The following is a 21,565-nucleotide window of genomic DNA, read 5'->3' as shown; positions in this document are numbered from 1 at the left end:
GACGCTAAAAATGAGCGTCGAGCGTCAACATGAAAAGGCACCTTTAGCATCTGTTGACGCTGACGTCAAAACAGCCTAGCGTCCAAGTTACAACTATGACAAGCGTCTCGTTCTTCGTTCTCTGAAAGCTGAACAAATCAAGCTTTTTCTTCTTGACGCTAGCGTCACAAATCAGATCATGTGATCAGTTAGACGCTAGCGACAAATTGATAGTGAAATCGCACCCTTAAAGGCGAGTCGCGGAAGCGAAAAGGAGAGCTCGCTCCCCGAGAATCCGGGATCCTCGCTTGACAGCAGCAGTCGATAGCGGCGCGACTTCCTGTTCGAGTTGCACGTTTTTCAACAAAGGAACGCACATACAGTGGCTACGCGGTTCGGAAGTGGTTTATTTCCCACGGAATCTATATGATGGAGGATGCTACGGTGGAAAAGGTAAAAATGGTAAAGCACCTCCCGCCGGTGTCAGGTCGGGCCCCGCCTGTCATCCGGAAAGACGAGACGAGGACGGCTTCCCAGACGACGATTTCTTACTCGATCGACCACCGGGTTTAGGTTAACCATCCTGTTCGCGCGACAGTCGTGTTTGTATTGTCGCGTCTTTATTTCTCCGCGTAATTCGTCGCTTTTATCCATCGATGATGCTGCGCTCTTCGTTCGCGGATTCGCGCAAATGTCGGGGATCGGGAGGATTCTTCGGGGGGGAGGAGAGAGGCTTTAACCTCTTCTGGGGAAACGTTGTTCCAGCATCTCTTCATTTGCGCGAAGCAAAGTTCCAAAAGTCCCCTCTCGCCTCGATAACAAACCGACAGTCATTTTGACAGCACGGGGGTGAAAATAAAATTGTGAAGGTCACTTCTGACGAATTTACGTTCGACAGACGTTAAACCCTCTCTTTCAAACATCACGCAAGAAGGGATGGCATTATAATATTATTGGTCTCAATTATGGTAATATTAATAAGCTTTTCTTCAATTTTTTGGTACAAATTATCGGTAGAGATACCTATTGATGTGTGATAGTAATTTGTCAAAATTGTGGCAGGTTGTAGCTTGTAAAAGTTATGAATGTAATAGCGATGAAACTTTACTCTTTTTTTTTATTTCGTAGCTATTATTGACAATAAAACATATTTGCCTGTAATTTTTTGGAAGATGCAAAAATGATGGAATGATTGGGAATTATATAATTATCGTTGCAATAACTTCTTATAAGAAATTTATAAATAAGTAATTATTTAAATCAAATGTTAACTCGATGATGATGATAATTTTATTATATATAGAGAATGTTATGTTCAATATATCATTGATGGGAGAGCAAATGTAAAATTTATTTTGAGCCGTGTATTTTCTGTGATTACTTAATTTTGTTATCAAGTACTTTATTAAATGACACACATAAAAGCATATTTCTGGTTATTTCCTTCTTTAATGAAATAATATATTTTTTTGTGTTTCCTGTAAATAATACAATACTATACAAAAATTATTATTATATATTTTTTTATTATTTTCAAAATTTCTTCCAATCATATTAATAATCTAAACAACTTGTAATGTTTTTTTGTAATCTAAACAATTGAGCAATCTGTTATAACCTGTTAAAATTTGTACTCTGTCATAAAAGTACAAGTTAAATTTTACAGAACTAAATTCTTGCTTAAAAGTTTCTAAAATTGTTTCAAGTAACTTTACACATACACATTACTTAATTATTTTTTTATCAGCTTTTTTTGTGTAAATGTTTTCTACATTTGCTAATAATTCAAGTAATGAGCCAAGTAAAGTGTTATTGGATGATACAGAAAATGAGGTAGCTATATATGAATGCAATTTGTAATACCATCACTGAAGATTAATGAAAATACATTTTTATATTATTTTTTCGCTTTCATTATTTATATATTTTTAAATCGCTCACTCGTGTTTATCGATTACTTTAATTTAACTCATTGTCAGATAATATGTACTGAATTCTAATCATTTAATTCACACACAATTGTTGAAATTTGTAACGTTTCCCCAAATCTTTGTATCATTTCTCCAAATTACTACAAGTATGTAATTTTTAAAGCAACGAAATAAATCATTATTGTAGTATATTGTGTAAAATAAATTAAATTAAAATAAATACAGCTACTAAAGTAACGAGCAAAAATATTTTTTACTCAATTTTAATAATAACAAAATATTTACGTGGAATACTAAGAAAGTTACATTTGCTCGTGCTGTTTGATTATAAACATTAAGTTTTTATAAGAGCCATAAGAATATCAATTTTTAAAATCATTGCTAAAAACATTATTCTTATGACTGCTTTAAATCATTTCTTATTCGTGCAACAATCATCTTATCAAAGTGATATATTTTTGAGTTTATCTTACAGGTTCAAGAATACAAGGACTCTCTTAAAACTAAGGTAATTTGTACTCTCTCTTTCTCTTAAATGTTTATAATTTTTTAAAATTCTTTGCCATATTTGATGTTCCATCTTCTTTCGTGATTAATGAACTCACTGCAACGACACAAACATACATACATGCATTCACATGTTTAACAAATATTATTTGGTAATATAGGAGTAGTGGAAATGATCGACCAAAACTAGCAAATAATAAATTTATTTAAATTTCACGACGTTTCGACCATATGATTGTGGTCCTTTTCAAGTGAAACAAAATAAAATTAGTTACAATTACATCTCAATTATACACGATTGTCATTGTACAGCATTTTTTATTAAAAAGTCAAATAAATTGAAAGTGCGAGACAGCAGACAACATTCTGTGACGATCCTTCGTGAGGATATGTTGTCTGCTGTCTCGCACTTTCAATTTATTTGACTTTTTAATAAAAAATGCTGTACAATGACAATCGTGTATAATTGAGATGTAATTGTAACTAATTTTATTTTGTTTCACTTGAAAAGGACCACAATCATATGGTCGAAACGTCGTGAAATTTAAATAAATTTATTATTTGCTAGTTTTGGTCGATCATTTCCACTACTTCTATTTTTCTGACTAGCGATCGTTAATAATAATTAAGATTTATTTGGTAATATATTTATTGAAATTATAGATTGACAAATTATCGATATATACTTATTGTTTCTATGTTTGCGTTGTTTAGGCGGAGGAATTGTTGATAAAGGGATTCCCTGAGAAAATAGTTAAATTAAATGAATTGCTCGAGACACCTGGATTCTGTAATCGGAAGCTGTCAGATGTACATCAAGAATTAAACGTACCCATTCCAGACCCCATAGTTCTTAATCATTCCGAAGATCCCCCTGCTACAAAGAAACTTAAGTTGGACAATAATGCAGAGGAAACCAGCGGAACCAAAGTCATGGTACTACCAAACGGTCCAGTACCTTGCAACAAAAAACTATGTGATTTGATTTACATAGTTAAACCATACATTAGACAACTTTTGGAGGATTCTAATTTAGTAAGTGTTAAATGCGCACATATGTACTAAGACTTTATCATTTTTTAAAATATTTAAGTAATTAAACAGCTTTTTTTTTTTTTTTTTTTTTAATTTGCAAAAATAAGAAGATAATATTTTCACAATTCATTAAACAAAATTGAAACAATTTTGAAAAATATTTATGTTATATGTATTTTTCGAATCGCCAGTGATACAGTTTTTAATTTTCTAGCTAAAAATGTGGATTTCTTTCCTGATTCCAAAAATCGAAGATGGAAATAACTTTGGTGTATCAATACAAGAAGATACGTTATCTGAGATTCAATCAGTTGAAAGCGAAGCAGCCGCGTTCTTCGATCAAATCTCTAGGTAAATGCTATATATATATTCAACATTCTTAGATTAGTTCTAGTTACTTTAACATAACAAGAGAAAAGAATCATATTTGATCTCTTATTTCTACAGGTATTTCATCTCTAGAGGAAAGATCGTTAGTAAAGTCGCGAAATATCCACACATCATCGATTATAGAAGAGCGATTCAAGAACTAGACGAAAAGGAGTATGTGAGCTTATGGCTCGTTATGTGCGAGGTCCGCAATCGCTATTGTTCGCTGCACGATCTCGTGATCAAGAACATTGAAAAGATCAAACGGCCACGTTCCTCCAACGCGCAATCACTGTACTAGGCATGCTCGTACAACGCGCTGTATTTACATGCGGAATAATTCAATATGAACGTAAAAATTCGTAAAATATAATATAAAATAAAAAAAACTCATCTTCTCATCAACATAATTTAACTGCCTTGACATTAGTCCATCATTTGTTCTATCGATTATGGCACTATATCAATAAAATCGATAGCTACACTTAAACTCTTCGAAATTGTATATTATATAAAATATACTTAACTTATTCATATATTTAAGTTATATACATATATATATATATATATATACAACTAACTTTTCTTTCTTTCATTATTAATGCATAAAAGAAATATCTCAGATAAAAATTAAGATCATAATTTTTCCTTCTGGTAATGTTTTCTATAAAAAATCTTTTAAATCATACTTTATTCTTTAAATTTCATTGGTAATTTCATAAAATTTCATATCGAATATACTTTGCTTACTATACTATATATTGAGCATAATATCTCTATATAATTTTCGTTACAAAATTATATGTAGCAAGGTTGCGTGTAATTTTGTCGATTATATAATCGAAGCGCTTATGGAAGCAGCAAACTGTAAGATTAGCAGCATGCGGTAAGATTAAATTTAGTATAGTTAAGTGAATCATTTTTTGTAATTTATATTTATAAGAAGATTGAAACACAAATCACGAGCTATTAAATAATATGGATTAAGCCTCCTGGGTGCTCACCGCGGCCATATTGGATTGTGACGTCAGAGGCGAGAAAGCACACGCTGAAAATTCTTAGATGCCATTTTTTAATGAAAAGATATTTCGATTAAACAGCACTTCAGATGGCTTTAGCACACTCTTAAAAACCCCCGAAAATTATCCTTTTCCCTTTATAATCAATCAACATCTGTAAAATGATCGAGATATTAGACTTTGACATGCGGAATGACTGCGCATGTGCAAAGACCAGACGGACTGGGCTTCATAATATTACATTTTACAGCTGTTGATTGATTATAAAGGGGAAAGGATAGTTTTCGGGGTTTTTTAAGAGTATGCTAAAGCCATCTGAAGTGCTGTTTCATCGAAATATTTTTTTATTTCGAAATGGCATCTAAGAAATTTTAGCGTGTGTTTTCTCGCCTCTGACGTCACGATTTCGACATGGTCGGAAAGGAGCCAGGAGCCTTAAATAGTATCCTTTTTTCTGTAAATGTTAATGCATTGTCGCGCGATAAACTCTAAATATAGAATGAACATACGAGATTACATGGAACATAGTATTAGTTTATATAGCTCGAAATAAATTTTCTCTTTAAACTTGTGAGATATAAATCCTTTCTTTCTGCCAAGCATTTTATACATACAAAAATAAAATGTATATATTTATATGTATAGTGGAAGAGAGAGAGAAAAGGGGAAGTACATAATAGGAGGTATTCTGGACGTACATTAAAATTGAAATAAATAGTATTCGCAATTAAGGCTCCTGCATACTCGACTGCATACTCGAAGGGAAAAGGATAGTTTTCGGCGTTTTTTAGAAGTGTATTAAAGAGATCTTAAGTGTTATTTTATGCAAATATGTTTTTATATTTAGAAATGGCATCTAAAAAAAAAATAGCGTGTTTTCTCGCCTCTGACGTCACGATTCCGACATCGGCAAGGTACCAGGAGCCTTAAAGATTATTAATTCACTATTGCATTTGACATAGAACTTACAAAAAAATAGATGAAGAGCTAATAAAGAAAAAAAGATAGCGAACTTTCTACATTATATATATATATATATACAAACGCACACAAATAATCTTTTTTAAAACCAGATTAATAAAGATCAGAAAGAATATTATTGTAAAAAAAATAATTATTTAAATGTAATTATCTTAAAAATTTTGGCTGTAATACAAAGATAAGACAATAATTGGACGAGGAAAAAGGTTTAGATTTAAAAAAAGAAACAAACTATATATAAAACTATATTTCCAAGGATAAATATAATGTAGAACAGAATGATAAATAGTAGTAAATAAAATAAATTTAGAGTGAAACAAATTAAATCAATAATAAGAGAGAAAAATTACATGTGTTTACATTATGTTTCTTAACAAAATAATCTCGTATATAATATACTAAAAAATATGAGATAAAAGAATAAAAAACTAGGTAAAAGATACAATACCTATTTTTCATAAAAAATTCATATAAAATTTATATAAAAGTTTATATAAAAGTTTACATGCTAAAATTTGTAATTATTTACAATTTAAAAATGCTCTATAATAGCACCGGCAATTAAATACATTAAAATACTTATAATCAACAAGTATAAAAATATTGCATATATATTAAATATTGCTAGTGCGATGAAGGTGTCTCTTTTTCTTCATTACGTTCAAAAAGGCCAGGATTCAAATAAAGATGTTTATTAAATCCCCATGATTGTATACATGACGTCTGACACTCGTCGTTTGTCGCTCTGATTTGTTTCAAAATTGCATCAATCTGTAAATTGCATTAATTATAGATTTTTGTAGAATCACTATTATTTTGTATTTTTTTAGTATCTCATAATATTTACCATGGTAAACAAATCGAGAATATGAGTCGTGCAAGCATGTTGCATGAATACATCACAAAGGATATGTATGTACCAACTACCAGTTATTTTATCTCGATATGATACATGTTTAGGCACGGTAGAATAAACTACAAGAGTATCTGAATATTTCCTTGTTGTTAAGCGAGGTCTATTGCTAGGTGTACTTTGTTTATAATTTGTATTTGGAATAACACTGGTATCTGTGGTAGTCCTACTGTGAGCTACACCTATCTGTTTTCTTTTTCCTCTAAAACATGAAAAAGATAAATACAGAATAAATAATAACTAAGTATAGAAGAAAAAAATATTGTGCTTTTTTTATATAGATTTTTGGCATATATGCAAATAAAAATAGATTACGCAAAATTGCATGAAAGGCACAACTCTAAAAAATATTGCTATACGAAGATATAGAACAGAGCCTCCAAAATTTTGATTCAAAGAAAGGCAATATATTTAAAGATTTTTACGAAGTAATTTTCGAGTTGAGGGTGCTTATGTGATGTTGTATTTCTAATACAATTTTATGATGTCACATTGATGCTATATTTACAAGAACAATGGTAAAAGCAGAGTCAAGACTTTTTTCTTACTTATTTAACATTTTCGGGGATTTAAAGCTTATCAAATTTTTATTAGTCTAATACAGTTCTGTGAAATAATACGGGGATCTCATTTCTATTTATAAAGTACAGAATGTGCTAGTATTGTGAGAGAAATTATAATTATAATTATACTACATACCTGCACAGCTGGAAAATAAATATCTTTGGCTTTTCCGCAAGTTGTGGACAAGCTTCTGCAGTGAAAAAATCGCAAAGATCTGCACACAGAATTTTTTCATGTGGTTGCCTGTTTGCATTATAATCAATTCCTTGAATTTCAGTGCTATTTTCTTCATCCTCAGCTTGTTCGTCTTCAGTGCCATGACTGGTGATTATTACAAAACAAGAGTCGACTTTTTCTAAATCTTCCCTTTTTGAAAATATTTCTACTGTTTTCTTTATTTCCTAATAAAAAAGAAAGATATAAATCAATACATTATAAAAATATATTAATCCAATTATATATCATATTAAAATGCCATATAATTTTTTATTTCATCTAATATTATATATAATGTAAAAAAATATTGTAAATAAAATAATTTGTAACGCTCTAAATATTTCTGATTCTATAATTGCACCCGAGTTTTATAATAATATTAGGCCCTGCGCACAATAGAGAAAATATTAAGAATAGGAATAAATATTAAGCATTAGGCCTACTGCACAATACAAAAGTATAGACAATAAAGCGGGGAGCACACAAACTTGCATAGGCGCATAAGCGTATGCATAAGAAATTTGATTGGTTTATTTTCTTATGCATACGTTTATAGACCAATCAATTTTCTTATGTATATGTTTATGCGCTATGCAAGTTTGTGTGCTCCCCGCTTTAGACCAGAGAATAAAAATATCCATGCATCAACAGAAGCAGATAGATATTAGAAGGATAACAATAGATATTCCTTGCTTTTATTGATGAATATTTTCTGTTCCTATTGCTTTTATATTGTGTAGTAAGCCTAATGCTTAATATTTATTCCTATTCCTAATATTTTCTCTATTGTGCTTATAATACAAATTCAAGACTTGTATGAATCATCACATAGTTTAATTTAAAAATTTTTAAGCATTTTGAGCCTCAATTTCTTTAATCACATAATTAAATATTTACAAAAAAGAATTTGTCAGTGCTTTTAAATATTAAATAATTTAAAAACATGAATTATACCATATAATTATCATATATGCTCTAATGTAGGTAGTATAATATGTACTTAATGTAAAAAAATTTTTAAACAAATTATGTGTGCGCTCTCTCTCTCTCTCTCTCTCTCTCTCTCTCTCTCTCTCTAAGTTATTATTTATTTACCATTCCTGTTAAATTTTCATGTACTATAACTTTAAAACCCATTTCTTCAAATAGTTTTTGTAAATTTTTTGTGTCCTGTTCTGCCGAAAATCTTGGTTCCTCTGATGATTTATAATAGATATTTGAGATGATTAAAACCAATCCTCGAGGTTTACTTCGCATAGGATAACGCTCAATGATTTTATATTCTCTATCTAAAAATTCCGTTGCTTTACAAAGCTTTATTGTTAAAGGCTTATCTGAACAAATCGGCCCATTAAAATTACATGCTTCATTCAAACTGAAATAAAATATTACAAATATATAATGAGAGGATTTACAAAATAGGAAATTAAAAATAATTTCACTATTAAATTATACACACTTCAACATTTTTGTATAACCATTAGGTAATATAATCACAAAAGTTTATTTGTCTATATACTTGATTAATTAATAATAAACTGTAGTAAAATATCTTAGAACTGTGAGAGACTAATCTCACAATTAGATTGTCTTTAAATTAAGAAGGAAATATTTAAATATAAATTTAAATGAATATATACTTAAAATTGGCATTTGTTTAACAAAAAATAATATATATTTATGTGCACTTAGAAAAATTTTCCTTGCTTACAATTATTATAATACATTTTGCTATACTTTCAGTATCACACAATAATATCAAAATTAAATTCATTATATAATTATTTTTCAGCAAAATATTTTAAATTAATAGGATATTGGATAATTTTTTCCAAAAACATTTTTTCAAGGAAAAGACTAAACTTAAAATTTTTCTAATATATATGTAAACATTTTTCAATATTTTTTAAACATATTTTTTAATTGCATTATATAATATTTAACATTTATATTAAAAAGAAAATTAATGATGTGAATAGTAATAAAATATACCTCATATTATTTGCACTAGTTTTTCCTTCCAATATATCCGCAATATTTCCATGATCAGACTGTCGTAGACTACGAAGTAAATTTTTAAATGCATATGGTCCTCGTGTTTTTATCGTCAAATATATTTCTTTAACTGTACTTAGTGTCGACATGGTACCCTGAAAAATCAAAGCTATTACATAATGATATACATATAAAATACAATATGACATTTATTATGATATATATATATAATTTCCATAACAATTAATTTTTGCATTTATTCTTTAATCTTTTACACTATATATTACATCATAATAATATTTTAGAACTGCTTTTCTTTCCTCTTTATCTTTCTATCTCTCTTATCTATTTCACCTATTTAAAGTAGAGAATGTGTGAGAGTGTGAAAGAGATAACAAGTATGACTCATGATTTCTTTGTTACAGATAATCTTTTCCCTAATATACATCTGCTTATTTCATAGAAATAAAGAAAGAATATGATTTTAGTTTAATCTACCCTCTATATTTTGATAAAAATAATATACTCATTCGATGCCTTTTTGCGAAAAAATAAAGATTAGTAAAGTAAAAATTATTTGTTCAGCATTTATTGTTCGGTATTTTTAGAAAAAATAATAAAAAATAATAAATAATAATGGTTTTAATATTATACACAATTATTTTATTAATATAAAATAATTATATAATTATTATTATTTTTATAATTATATAATTATTATTATTTTTTTAAATTATCTTCTATTAATTCTTCTTTTTAATAAAATACATATTTAAATATTAGTACTGTTTAATTTAATAAGAAAAATGTAATTAGAATGATTATAAAAAGAAATGTTAAGAAAAATAAATTTATGAAATATTAATATTGCAAATATTTAGTTGGCACACCTTATTAAAATTAAAATAATATAATTAAGATATAACAAAAAGTTAGGCATTCCCAATTATAAATTTTAAAAAATGTCTTATTTTAAACTTTGTTTAATTTAAAAAATTAATTAAAAAACTAATTTAAAAATTCAGAAATTTTTAAAAATCAATTTAAAAACCATTTTTAATAAAAATTTCTTTTATTTATAAACTTGAACACACACAAAATTGACAAAATACAAATAAAATTAGATTAGATTTGAACAAGTTAAATATCAAATATTAAAATGATTTCATAAATTATAATATTTAGTAAAATATATCGATTATTGCTTTTTCTCCTAATAAATAGCTCACTTGTTTAAAAACATATCGGAGTAGTTTGTTAAAAAAAGCGTCATAATATACAGGGTAGAGACACCAATAATTTTCGAGTTATAAGCGATTGAAAATAAAGGGTTTTTCGCAAACTAAGCCTTGTGGAAATAAAATAATAATAAATTCACATTCTTCAGTTAATTTCAGGTAGAGTTTACTTTAATAGAATTTTAATTTAAGGCTTAGTTACAAAGATACATGATGGCAAAAATTGGAAACATGCAAAAAATAATGACCTCCCTCGACATTTTCGCTGAGGAAAAATCGTCTCCAAATGATCCCAGGAATCTGCGCACGAATTTAGTCCCCATCATTCTGGGACACCCTGTATATCACTCTTTAATTGATGACAGCAATGACAATTGTAAAACTTCCAGATGATATAGCTAACAATACTACAACAATAATAGGAACGTAAATAAAACTCACGTTCCATCGATCCATGTTCGTGTCGTCACTATTGTACACCTTGTTTTCCAGCAATTTTGGCAAGAGTTTTCTCATATCAATTTTTGATGCGACAGTTTCACATGATAAATTAATTTTCTCGCGATCTTTTTGCTCCATCTTCTAACTTCTAAAGGCAGTGAAAGGCAGCGAAAGACAATTCGTGAAAGACAATCAACTAGCTCCGACTGAAGCCTGAGCAATACTGAGACTGAGCATCAGCAGGCTGAGCCAGAGCACTGAACGTTGAACGAACGTCCATCGTCCATGGATGGAGGGACTTTGGACAAGCTAAATGGCCGCCAAAATCTTTCCAGATCCTTCGATCAAATATCTTCTACCATCACTCTCTTGACCGCAGAAATTTATCCCGATATATACATCTACATATAAGAATGGATCAAGTGTCTCACAATCAGCTACTTTGTCATTAACATATGATAATCATGAAAATTCGGCTTGATTAGCCATCTAAAAAAAAAAAAAAAAATATATATATATATATATATCTCAAATAATATTTTGATAGTGAAGCTCAAATAAAAGAAAACATGATATCTCTTTCTCTCTTGTTCTGTGCATGATGTTTGTGCGATAAATAAAAAATTAATTATCGAAAAATTAGCATATATATATTATATATTGTTTGCGCTAAAAAAAATTTTACAATAAATAAATAAATACACACCCACACTTTATATACTTACATATATAAAATACATATTTAAAAAAAATTATCTATATATAAGTATATATTGTATCTATATACATATATATGTATAAAAATTCATTGTAAAATTTTTTTTATAAATGGTTACATATTTTACAATAACCGCGGCGATATAGTAAACATTCATAGAATCGTCTATTCTCATATGAAGAAATTAATTGTTTTTATCAATACCAGTTATTGCTCATTTTTGCACTTGAGAATTTTTATACTTTATTAATTAATATTTTATCTTTTTTGTCTTACTGTATACTCCAATTGATATATCTTCTATTACATATAATTAAATAAAACAAAATAAATGAAAGAAGAAATATCAAAATCTGTTCTCTTTATAATATTTTATTCTTGTATCTTTTTCTTTTCTTTTTTTATTAATATATATATAGTCTTTTATTTTTATATTTTAATATGATGTCTTTTAATTTCATTTTTTTTATGCAACTTGATTTTTACTCAATAGAAAGAATTTACACACATACAAAGTAAATAAATTTCTTTAACATTATTTTTAATAATATACAATAAATTTAAAAATTACAATTATTAAAAATTTTTAATGTTCTGCAAAGAATCTTTCTAATAAATATTTCAAATAAATCTTCAGTAAAATTACAATAAAAAGAGCTATTTCTAATCAGCCAAGAAATCTGTAAAAAAATATTATTAGTATTAAATAAAATTTTAGTTGGGGGAGAACACTTTTTATATGTATAAAGATATTTATTAAAAATTACAAAACAGGGAGAGAGAGAAAGAGAGAGAAAAGGAATTACACATTACTTTTTTTTTATACATGTAAATATAAAAAAGTATAAAAATATTTCATGAATTGTTATATTACACTACATAATAACTTATTTTTTGACACTTATATATATTGACATTATATCTAGTTTAATATAATAACTATCTTAATGTGAATCTTAAGAGTTTCCAATTGCTGCATTGTTTCAAGATCCAATGGAAGTATATGCGACATACACAATCCTTCTTAATGCAACAAAGGACATCACATTAAACACGTTATACAAAAGTATATTAATACTAGCAGTTTTCTCCTCGACAACAGGATGCCTATTTTGGTTCTTTGAGTGAGTTTGCTCACGAGGTGAAAGTTACAAAAGTGAGAGATTCACTAGATTTCGACAAATGAAATTGTAGATAATCTAGTGAATCTCTCACTTTTGTAATTTTCACCTCGTAAGCAAACTCACCTAAAGAACCGTAATAGGCACCCAGAGACCAAATTGTGACCCACATGTTGAGGAACGTTTTGTCTTGAAATATTTCGATATATTCAACATTGGGCTTGATCTTTGACGTAAAGCATGTCCAACAGCTTCAGAATCGCTGGTGTCTTAATATTTCAAATTGAAACAAATCCTTTCTACAATGAAAAAAATTATTTCTATTCAGTAAAGAAATGTTAAATCTATAGAAAATTATTAACATTAAATGATAATAGTTTGACGCTACTCTTGATGTATAATGATGTATAATAATGTTTGTTAAAGATACAAGAGACAAGAAAACGAGAAAGGATTATTTTCCTTTTTACACAATTAAATATAAAAAAGTATTCTATGATAAAATTGTTATATTATATAATCTGTTTACTAACATTTGTACTGCTACTTGAAAGCGATAACTTTCTCAATGTGATTTTTAAGGGTCTCCAACTGTTGCATCGTTTCAGGATCCAATGGAGGAATAGTAGACATACGCAATCCCTCTTGAGGCAACAAGGACATCACATTACCGTTGCTTAAAGGCACATTGATATTAGCAATTTTTTCCTCCACAACAGCGGAGATGAGTAGCGGACTGCCTTGCATACTGAGGACCATCTCTCCTTGACGCGGACGTCTCAGTACGTTCAACGGTGTATTTGGCGCGATTTTCGGCGTAACCACATCGTAGACGTTGCTGGAGGACTTTAACGGTGCTGGTGTCTTGAAGTTATCTATCATCCTCTTGCCTTTGGGCTTGGTTACCGTCATCTGACTCACCTCGCTAAGTTGAGTCCTGCTCGCTCTGGTGGAACTACGTGTCCTCCTCGTTGTTCTCGGTTCCTGGGCCTCCGTTTTGGTCCTCCTCGACCTGGTGCTGCCGATACTGGTGTTTCTCTCAGTCCCGTACCCGTCATCGGTGGTGGTGGTGGTACGTTTGGCGGTCTTGTGTCCCGCCTTTAGTTTAGACTTAGGTACAGCGGGTGGCTGCATAGAATCCTGGACCGACGAGCTCACCTCTTCGTGGGCATTCTCCTTTTCCCGATCATTGCTGTGATTATTCCGATAACCAAGTATCTCGCCCAATGTCATCTGACGTATCTCTGTCGGTAGACGAGAACTCGTAACGTCCATGAAGGTCTCGAAGCTCTTGACGTCAGCTTGGGCATCGCGTTCCAATTTGGCGATACGTGACTGCACGTGTCTGTCGAAGGTCTGAGCCATTATATCGTATTCCTTCGTAGAGTCGTTCCCCGACGTTTTGGCCTTGTTTCGCGCATACTTGGTTCGCGGCATCTTCGACGAAGCGTCGATCACCGGCTCTTTCAAATTCCCTCACTCGGTCCGTGCAATTCCGGTACACGAGAGTACGGATATTGACGAGAGATTTAAAATCGGTCACGTGACAACCAACGGGAAGTAGACGCCATGTTGAAAACATAGACTTGAGAGATATGTGAAGTTCCTACTGAACATTGGAATCGAACCAATCGGAAGAAGAGCAACTGAAATTTCTTTCCTCCGATTGGTCGAGAGGCCGGTTCTAGAAAATGCCGTACAAACACGTGAAGAAAGACCGTCACAATTGTTTTGATGGTTTATGGCAATAAACCGCGAGATATGAACTTCGAATGTTTCCTTCAAGATCTAACGAGGTTACGGAATTGAGTTCGAGCTTTTCGCGATGAGCGCTCATTATTCCTCGGATTACAGACGAGATGAACGGCAAGAGATGCTGATCGCCCCACCGTTAGATTTATCATTTAGAAAGGCCACCACGATGGATGGTATATAAATAAATGGGCAGGGATTGTCATGCTTCAGGCTTTTTTTTTTTTTTTTTTTTTTTTTTAATTAATATATCGTATTGAAAGCGTATTAACAAACTTTTGTTGCTTTGAACTTCTGGTTATTATATAAAAAAAAAAAATATATATTTTTTAACAATATTCTAGAATTGATGAAGAAACGTGCGCAGACAATACGTACGGGAAAAGCACCAGTGAGAACGTTTAAGGATTGTTATGTAACCAGCACCTTGTGGCTGAGTAACAATCAATTGAGCTCGATGGAAGGTCTTCAACGTCTCGTGGATAGAGTTCTCGATGATCCAGTGTATCTCAGCTGGTTGGATCTGTCCTTTAACGAGATAAGTGCAATCGGAGAAGACATCGAGAAGTTTAAAAACTTGAAGATACTCTATCTGCATGGCAACAAAATTTCAAATATTGCAGATGCTCTCAGACTGAGAAAACTACAGAATCTCAGATCGTTGACATTGCACGGTAATCCAATCGAGGATGTTCCCTCCTACAGGAGTTACATCGTACATCTTCTCCCACAGCTGCTTGTTCTAGACTTTTCGCCAGTGATCGCAGCTGAGAAAAAAAAGGCATTACCTGTAGGATTCTTTAAGATGATACAGCCTGGAGTATGAATATAAAATTTTATTTTTTTTTTATGTTGTTACATGCATTTTATATATATACATCTTTCTATTTTCATATCTTAATATTGAATCGTGCAGCAATTGAGGTATATCTCAGCTTTGTAAAATTTATATGCATGTCAAATTAATATATTAATTCTTTTGAGAATGATGCATATGTAAAGTCTCTTCTATGCTTTGTACATGTTCATAAAAATTTGTCAGGATGAAAAGAAATATTATAAGTATGCGCAATAGTGTATAATCATATTTGTAAATTTTTATATTGACTAACAGATTCATAAAAAATATTTGAAAAATTTTTTGAGATTTTTTTGTTTCAATTGTTGAAATCTAATCTTCCAGTTGTGAATAATATTTAATTAGAAATTCATATACACACAAAGAATATTTGTAAATTATAGATGAATCATAGACATTGCATTGCATGCGCAATTTCTATTTGCGACAATTTCATTCCCATTAAACATTTTTTAATTAATTTGAATCTATTAGTCAACATGAAAATATACAAACGTGATAAAACGTATACGTATCTATAATATTTCTTTTTGGCCTGACAAATTTCTATGGACTTACATAAAGCATAAAAAATAATTTACATATTCGATATTTAAAAAAGTCACATCATCTCGGTCACTCATAATAATTTTAAACATAAATCATGTACTTGTAAACGATGAAAATGCCCTGTTGACGAAAATGCAATGTCTAATATATATTATTGGTAATGATCTGTCTCATAATGAATGTCTCACAATGTCTTTCAATGTTGTCAAAACACACAATGTTGTTGAAACTAATGAAATTCTTCAAGATAATCTAGAAACTGAGTGTGTATATCCATTTGTTAATTTCGAAATAAAAGAACTGTGATAGAAGGCTATATACAAAATTTCACTTTCTATTACAAATTGATTACAAATGTTTAATGTCTTACTCGTGATATTTCGTAAAATAACGCAAAATTTCCACCTGTACATACATCTTCAGTGCCGTCTGTGCTTACTACGATGTTTGCTCGATTTCTCCAAGTCCCTATCTCGGGATCGACTTCGCGATCTGTAACTTCGCGATCGTCGTGACGATTTATGGCTGCCTGATCGTCTTCGCTGAGTCTTTTTAGATTTGCTGGATCTACCGTGACTGTGACTGCGGGATCTACTTCTGCTGTGTCTTTTCCGCTTGGAATGCTTTGTCCCTTCACCTCGCGATGGAGAAGTACTCGGGGATTTCGAACGCCTGAAAAACAATGTTATCGAGACATATTTATATCAAGCAATCAAGCATTTCTTTTTTAAACGTGATATTACTAGGAAAGTACAAATACTTAAAAACGAATTACAAACATTTATCCTAACGCGTGCTGTATCCTCAATTAAAAATAATTAAACACTATTTTTTATGATAAATATTCGTTGGGTTTGGCGTCTCTTCTCTATTTTTTTTTTCCTTTTGTATTTACATTATACCTGGGTGATTTCGTTCTTTCGGGAACGGCGTGAGTGCCGCTGCGACTGATGAATCCACCCCAGGCGTTGTGATGTTTCGGCAGTGGTGGACTCGGTGTGTGTCCGTCGACATCTCCACCGCGCGCCTTGGTTCTGGCCTCTTCGTACTGACGTCGCAGTTCCTCGACACGCTTCTCCAGCTGCTCGGGCCTCACGCGCGGTCGCGAATAAAGGCGCAATATACGCCGACACACGTCCCTGATGGACGACTCGTTGACTCTAAAGAGCGAAAACCAAGTGGGTGTTGTGGGCAGCGGCAGTTGCAGTTGACGAGCAGCGAGGTAAACGCACGCGCACGCCACGGTCTCCGGTTGATAGCGCAAAAAGACGTCGGAGCGTAACGAGTCGTTCATGTAATTCCAGCTCTGTTCCATCAGCGAGCGATTCTTTTCATATCCCAGCACTTGCAAATACATGACTATGATCTTGTGCGGGTGCTTCACATGAACGCAAAAGCCTAGTTCCTTCAACACTCTTCTCTCTGATTTGATGACCTGATTCTTTAGGGCTACGTAATTCTGATCGAGAACCACAGGTTGTATCGCTCTAAAACAAATCATACAGATAGATTATTTTATTTATTGTTTTTTTTTGTCTATTTATCGCACATTTTGTAATTTTAATTATTTTTATGTATCATAAGATAAAAACAAACTTACTTTTGACTGGAAACCTGTTTTACGTGATTGAAAACATTGATGACATCCCTGATGCGCCTGGGTGCTTCCTCGATTTTGCTAGCTAAGCATATACAACCCATTGCAGTCGTCTCCATATTGTGTCTAACTAAAGATTTGCTATAATAAAATCGTTGGAATATTACTTGCCCTGTAGCCATTGCAACCTGCACAGATAAAAAGAGAAAAAAGAAAAGAATGATTAGATTACAATTTGTAATTTCTGCATCTAAATTAGTTTTAACCCTTTAGGGACATGAGAGCAGAGATTCCCGTCGCCACACTTCTATTTTGCTGTGTCGACAATCCAGCGCACACGTCGCCGCTCATTTGTTTACATTAGCCACCGAGATTCTGGAAAGTACATACATTTTGAGCTATTTTTGTCAGTTTTATCAGTTTTTTAATGAACAATATACATAAAGTTCTGTCCGCAAAGGGTTAAAGTAATATAGTATATTTATATACATTAGAAAAATTCAAAGTAAAGTAATATAAGTATTAAAAGTAAACGTATTCTAGAATCTCTTTCTCTCTAGCTGTCTCTGTTTTTAAACATTCTAGAAAAGAAATACAACATTGCATACGTGTAATGTAATAAATTAATTATAAAATTTCAAAGAATTTAAATATTTCTCCCACTATTGTTTGTATATATTGCTTCGATATAATTAAACTTTACTCTTGAAATTTTATTTTAAAAAGCGTGAATATATCTAAAGTAAACGAATAGTATACTTGTATAATCACAAATAATTATATAAAGAATTGTATAAAAACAGGCAAGACAAGTAGAGTAAGAGATTAATGAAGAAAGTAGATTTTTCGACCGAAGAAATGTCAAAAGTTATGGAAACTGGAATAAAGCCTAGGGTTCGGAATTTTGTTGGAAATCGCGGAAGTACCTTACCTGCGGTAATTTCAACAGGATACCGGCCGTCTGTATAAGTTCGCATCCGAGTATTCGCAAATCCGTCTCGGTCTCGGCGTCGAGACCGTCCAGGTACGAAGGAGTGGAGTTGAGCTTCTCCTCGGGCAGGAGACAATTCTGCAAACTCAACACGATCTTGCCGTAGGGCTTGGCGTTCGGCGCGCTCGCGTTCTTCGTCGGCGCCGTCGAATTCTCCTTCGCGTTCATCTCGAATCAATTTGACCGACGAGAAGGCGAGACGAGAGGGTGACGAGGCGCGCGAAAAGGAGAGAGAATACCCTTATAAACTATATATAATAAAGTGGAAAATTCGCATCGAGACGCGACATAACCTCTCCGCGGTTCACCACGATAACGATGAAGGAACAAATGGCGGCTCTACAACCTTTCTCGCAGCACAAATGATTCGGTCGAGTCCTTTGACTATACAAGACCTGTTGCGACATCAATGACCAAGTGGTGAACAGAGCAACTAATCCTTGTGAAGTGAAAGCTTTGCTACAAGTTTGCTACTTGATTTCCTCTTGTTTTTTTATCATTATCTCTTATTTATTTAAATAATAATATTATAATGTATTTTATTTTTATCTTTGACTCAAAGATTTCGTTGAATATAACCTTGATGTGTTTGAAATTCCTGCTTTTTGGTCATCGGGGCGGGGCCTAACTCTCGCAATATATCGCAATATATCGAATCAATGTTGGATTCTTTCTTTAAGGTGCCTTTTCATGCTGACGCTCGACGCTCATTTTTAGCGTCAAAAGACGTCACGTGACCAAAATTGACGAATTGGTATCTTTATTTTTGGTCACGTGACGTCTTTTGACGCTAAAAATGAGCGTCGAGCGTCAGCATGAAAAGGCACCTTTAGGGCTACTGCACACAGGACGCGTTGACGCGTTATGCCCGTATCACACTAGCGATTGACGATTGCGTATGCGATTGCGACTTGACAAATAGACGAATGGCTAAACTCTGCTAAACGGCAATCGCTGGCCGGCTGCTTCCTGTTTGGTCCATTTGACGAATCGCAATCGCAGACGCAATGGCCAATCGCTAGTGTGATACGGGCATTACGCGCGGTGAGAAGGCGACGCGTTACGCTGGGTCCACAATAGGTGATTTAAGTCCTAAGCCTTAAGAAATTGACCAATCACAGAGTACGTTTACACGGTACCCTTAATCAGGTTTAATAACACCCGTAGTTGTAAAACTGGCCAATCACAGTCATTTCCCTAAAGAATGGAACGGCTGTGATTGGCCAGTCTTACAACTACGGATGTTATTAAACCCGATTAAGGGTGCCGTGTAAACGTACTCATTGTCGAGTTTTCTCCTCATACTTGACTGCGATTGATCAATTTCTTAAGGCTTAGGGCTTAAATCACCTATTGTGGACCCAGCGTTATGCGGGGTCTACAATAAAGTCGTAGGGAGAGGCTCACTTGCGCACAGTACAATTGCACACGTTGCAATTGCACACCGTGCTATTAAGGCCTGTGTCCACGATACTAGAAATCGCGGTCCAAGTTCTCGAATAGAAATAGTTGTACTTTGACGACTCTAGATGGCTTATAGTCGAATATGTAAAAAAATCATGGAGGTAAGAAATAACAGGAGGGAGTGTAAAGCCTTTTAAGTAGGGGTGGTAACAACACCAAATGTGATTGGTTGGCCACAGTAATATGGCGTTTTGTATTTTTCTTTATCTTATCTAACCTAACTGAACCAAGTAAGTGAGAAACATGTTTGGCGAATAAATCGGATCTCACATTAATTTTGTTTTAAAAAGATATAAAAGTTATAAAATATTATAAAACAAAATGCCCATGCTACTAAATACATACAGATTCGCTTACAATAGGCTTGTTTTCTATTCCTGAACTGATGCAATAAGTTAGAATGAGACAATAAAGTATATTTTGTCTCACTCTAACTTATTGCACCAGTGTGCACAGTTCAGCCAGTACAGGAATAGAAAACAAACCTTATATGGCATAGCACAATATATATATTACTATTATACATACAATATATATATATATATATATATATATATATATCATATTTATAAATATTATTTATGAATTTTTCCTTTTTTTGTGTGTGCTTTCATCACTATTTCAAATGTCGCGCTTCGATAAGCCACACCAATATGGCGCTTAGTGTTCCCCCCTTACGTTTGCTTGCCAGTCAAGGGGGGTATATCCTCCCTCCTGTTATTTCTTACCTCCATGGTATTCTTACGTCCATGATATTGATATAGTCAAAGGTCGAATCGAATATACGATCGATTGTGACGTTTTGATTATGATTGACCAATCGGAGCGGAGAGTCTTTGCGCCTTTTGCCCTGATTGGTCGATTCGAAATTTTTGGAGCGCCAGGGAAAGGCATCTAGTCGTAAACAAATCGACCAATCACAGGCAAGCATATTTAGTGAATTTAAGAATGCTTGACTGTGATTGGTCGATTGGCGAGATTAGAGTTACGACTGAATCAAGAGGGAAGATGTAGATGGTAACTCTATCTTTTCTTTTAAATGGAAGAAAGAAGCGGTGATACTTGGTCCAATTCTTTGTATAAGTGAAATACGCGGCAACACGCTTACAAATAAATCACGCGTTTAATATAAAAGATACTACAAGATTCTTCGCATGGTAAGCAAATGATATATTCGCTATAAAATATGTATTGAATATAATCTATCATTTAACTTTTAACTTTACGTTCAATTTTCCAATTACGTGGTAAAAAATAGAAATTAATAATTTTTGGAAAATTGTTTTCGGTCAACAACGACATTCCAATATTTTAACAGAAAAGTAT

The 21,565-nt window shown here is 32.2% G+C and overlaps 5 protein-coding genes across 14 annotated transcripts; 2 read left to right on the top strand and 3 right to left on the bottom strand.

Moving 5' to 3' along the window:
* The first annotated feature begins 54 nt into the window (after positions 1-54).
* Reg (proteasome regulator gamma) lies at positions 55-5,407 on the top strand. 6 transcript variants are annotated; one of them, XM_083032207.1, is made up of 5 exons: positions 55-432; positions 2,386-2,421; positions 3,132-3,452; positions 3,667-3,803; positions 3,900-5,407. In XM_083032207.1, the coding sequence occupies exons 1-5, from the start codon at positions 406-408 to the stop codon at positions 4,120-4,122; spliced, it is 744 nt and encodes a 247-aa protein (XP_082888333.1). In that variant the 5' UTR covers positions 55-405; the 3' UTR covers positions 4,123-5,407. The 6 variants fall into 6 exon arrangements, with proteins under 6 accessions (XP_082888333.1, XP_082888334.1, XP_082888337.1 ...); XM_083032208.1 differs by having other exon boundaries at positions 56-432; positions 2,386-2,418; XM_083032210.1 differs by lacking the exon at positions 55-432 and adding an exon at positions 449-947 and having other exon boundaries at positions 2,386-2,418.
* Positions 5,408-6,254: 847 nt separating this feature from the next.
* Dronc (Death regulator Nedd2-like caspase) lies at positions 6,255-11,573 on the bottom strand. Of its 3 annotated transcripts, XM_083032204.1 has the most exons (7): positions 11,189-11,327; positions 10,996-11,084; positions 9,507-9,664; positions 8,610-8,889; positions 7,434-7,699; positions 6,669-6,936; positions 6,255-6,592 (listed from the first exon to the last, which is right to left on the bottom strand). In XM_083032204.1, exons 1-7 carry the CDS (start codon positions 11,193-11,195, stop codon positions 6,446-6,448), a joined length of 1,215 nt encoding a protein of 404 aa, XP_082888330.1. In that variant the 5' UTR covers positions 11,196-11,327; the 3' UTR covers positions 6,255-6,445. The 3 variants fall into 3 exon arrangements, with proteins under 3 accessions (XP_082888330.1, XP_082888329.1, XP_082888332.1); XM_083032203.1 differs by lacking the exon at positions 10,996-11,084 and having other exon boundaries at positions 11,189-11,573; XM_083032206.1 differs by lacking the exon at positions 10,996-11,084 and having other exon boundaries at positions 9,507-9,678.
* A 1,110-nt stretch (positions 11,574-12,683) lies between these two features.
* Borr (borealin-related) lies at positions 12,684-14,588 on the bottom strand. Its single transcript, XM_083032201.1, has 2 exons — positions 13,561-14,588; positions 12,684-13,326 (listed from the first exon to the last, which is right to left on the bottom strand). The coding sequence occupies exon 1, from the start codon at positions 14,462-14,464 to the stop codon at positions 13,571-13,573; it is 894 nt and encodes a 297-aa protein (XP_082888327.1). The 5' UTR covers positions 14,465-14,588; the 3' UTR covers positions 12,684-13,326; positions 13,561-13,570.
* Positions 14,589-14,597: 9 nt separating this feature from the next.
* Positions 14,598-15,687, top strand: LOC145932971 (leucine-rich repeat-containing protein 51). Its single transcript, XM_083032202.1, has 2 exons — positions 14,598-14,955; positions 15,124-15,687. The coding sequence occupies exons 1-2, from the start codon at positions 14,853-14,855 to the stop codon at positions 15,603-15,605; spliced, it is 585 nt and encodes a 194-aa protein (XP_082888328.1). The 5' UTR covers positions 14,598-14,852; the 3' UTR covers positions 15,606-15,687.
* Positions 15,688-15,712: 25 nt separating this feature from the next.
* On the bottom strand, positions 15,713-19,118 carry LOC145932969 (cyclin-L1-like). Of its 3 annotated transcripts, XM_083032200.1 has the most exons (5): positions 18,716-18,857; positions 18,051-18,159; positions 17,788-17,972; positions 17,090-17,674; positions 15,713-16,859 (listed from the first exon to the last, which is right to left on the bottom strand). In XM_083032200.1, exons 3-5 carry the CDS (start codon positions 17,964-17,966, stop codon positions 16,607-16,609), a joined length of 1,017 nt encoding a protein of 338 aa, XP_082888326.1. In that variant the 5' UTR covers positions 17,967-17,972; positions 18,051-18,159; positions 18,716-18,857; the 3' UTR covers positions 15,713-16,606. The 3 variants fall into 3 exon arrangements, with proteins under 3 accessions (XP_082888326.1, XP_082888324.1, XP_082888325.1); XM_083032198.1 differs by lacking the exon at positions 18,051-18,159 and having other exon boundaries at positions 18,716-19,118; XM_083032199.1 differs by having other exon boundaries at positions 17,788-18,159.
* Positions 19,119-21,565: the final 2,447 nt, after the last annotated feature.

This window comes from Prenolepis imparis, unplaced genomic scaffold (genome assembly GCF_030444845.1).
Source record: "Prenolepis imparis isolate NDT839.2.m4 unplaced genomic scaffold, iyPreImpa1.0 SCAF_2, whole genome shotgun sequence".
Taxonomy (NCBI): domain Eukaryota; kingdom Metazoa; phylum Arthropoda; class Insecta; order Hymenoptera; family Formicidae; genus Prenolepis; species Prenolepis imparis.
The sequence above is the reverse complement of the archived record's forward strand: the minus strand, read 5'-3'. Positions and strand labels throughout refer to the sequence as shown.

Bases quoted from the DNA above. Each gene is read 5' to 3' on its own strand.
- Reg (XM_083032212.1), top strand. From the start codon at position 1,741: ATGTTTTCTACATTTGCTAATAATTCAAGTAATGAGCCAAGTAAAGTG. The intron at 1,813-2,385 runs GTAGCTATATAT...TTTATCTTACAG, and splicing joins TGGATGATACAGAAAATGAG to GTTCAAGAATACAAGGACTC. The intron at 3,804-3,899 runs GTAAATGCTATA...TTATTTCTACAG, and splicing joins TTCTTCGATCAAATCTCTAG to GTATTTCATCTCTAGAGGAA.
- Dronc (XM_083032203.1), bottom strand. From the start codon at position 11,326: ATGGAGCAAAAAGATCGCGAGAAAATTAATTTATCATGTGAAACTGTC. The intron at 6,937-7,433 runs GTATGTAGTATA...TTCATGTTTTAG, and splicing joins TTTATTTTCCAGCTGTGCAG to AGGAAAAAGAAAACAGATAG. The intron at 6,593-6,668 runs GTAAATATTATG...TGCAATTTACAG, and splicing joins TTCTCGATTTGTTTACCATG to ATTGATGCAATTTTGAAACA.
- Borr (XM_083032201.1), bottom strand. From the start codon at position 14,464: ATGCCGCGAACCAAGTATGCGCGAAACAAGGCCAAAACGTCGGGGAAC.
- LOC145932971 (XM_083032202.1), top strand. From the start codon at position 14,853: ATGAGCGCTCATTATTCCTCGGATTACAGACGAGATGAACGGCAAGAG. The intron at 14,956-15,123 runs GTATATAAATAA...ACAATATTCTAG, and splicing joins AAAGGCCACCACGATGGATG to AATTGATGAAGAAACGTGCG.
- LOC145932969 (XM_083032198.1), bottom strand. From the start codon at position 18,943: ATGAACGCGAAGGAGAATTCGACGGCGCCGACGAAGAACGCGAGCGCG. The intron at 17,973-18,715 runs GTAAGGTACTTC...TTATCTGTGCAG, and splicing joins TCCTGTTGAAATTACCGCAG to GTTGCAATGGCTACAGGGCA. The intron at 16,860-17,089 runs GTATAATGTAAA...ATTGTTTTTCAG, and splicing joins GAAAGAACGAAATCACCCAG to GCGTTCGAAATCCCCGAGTA.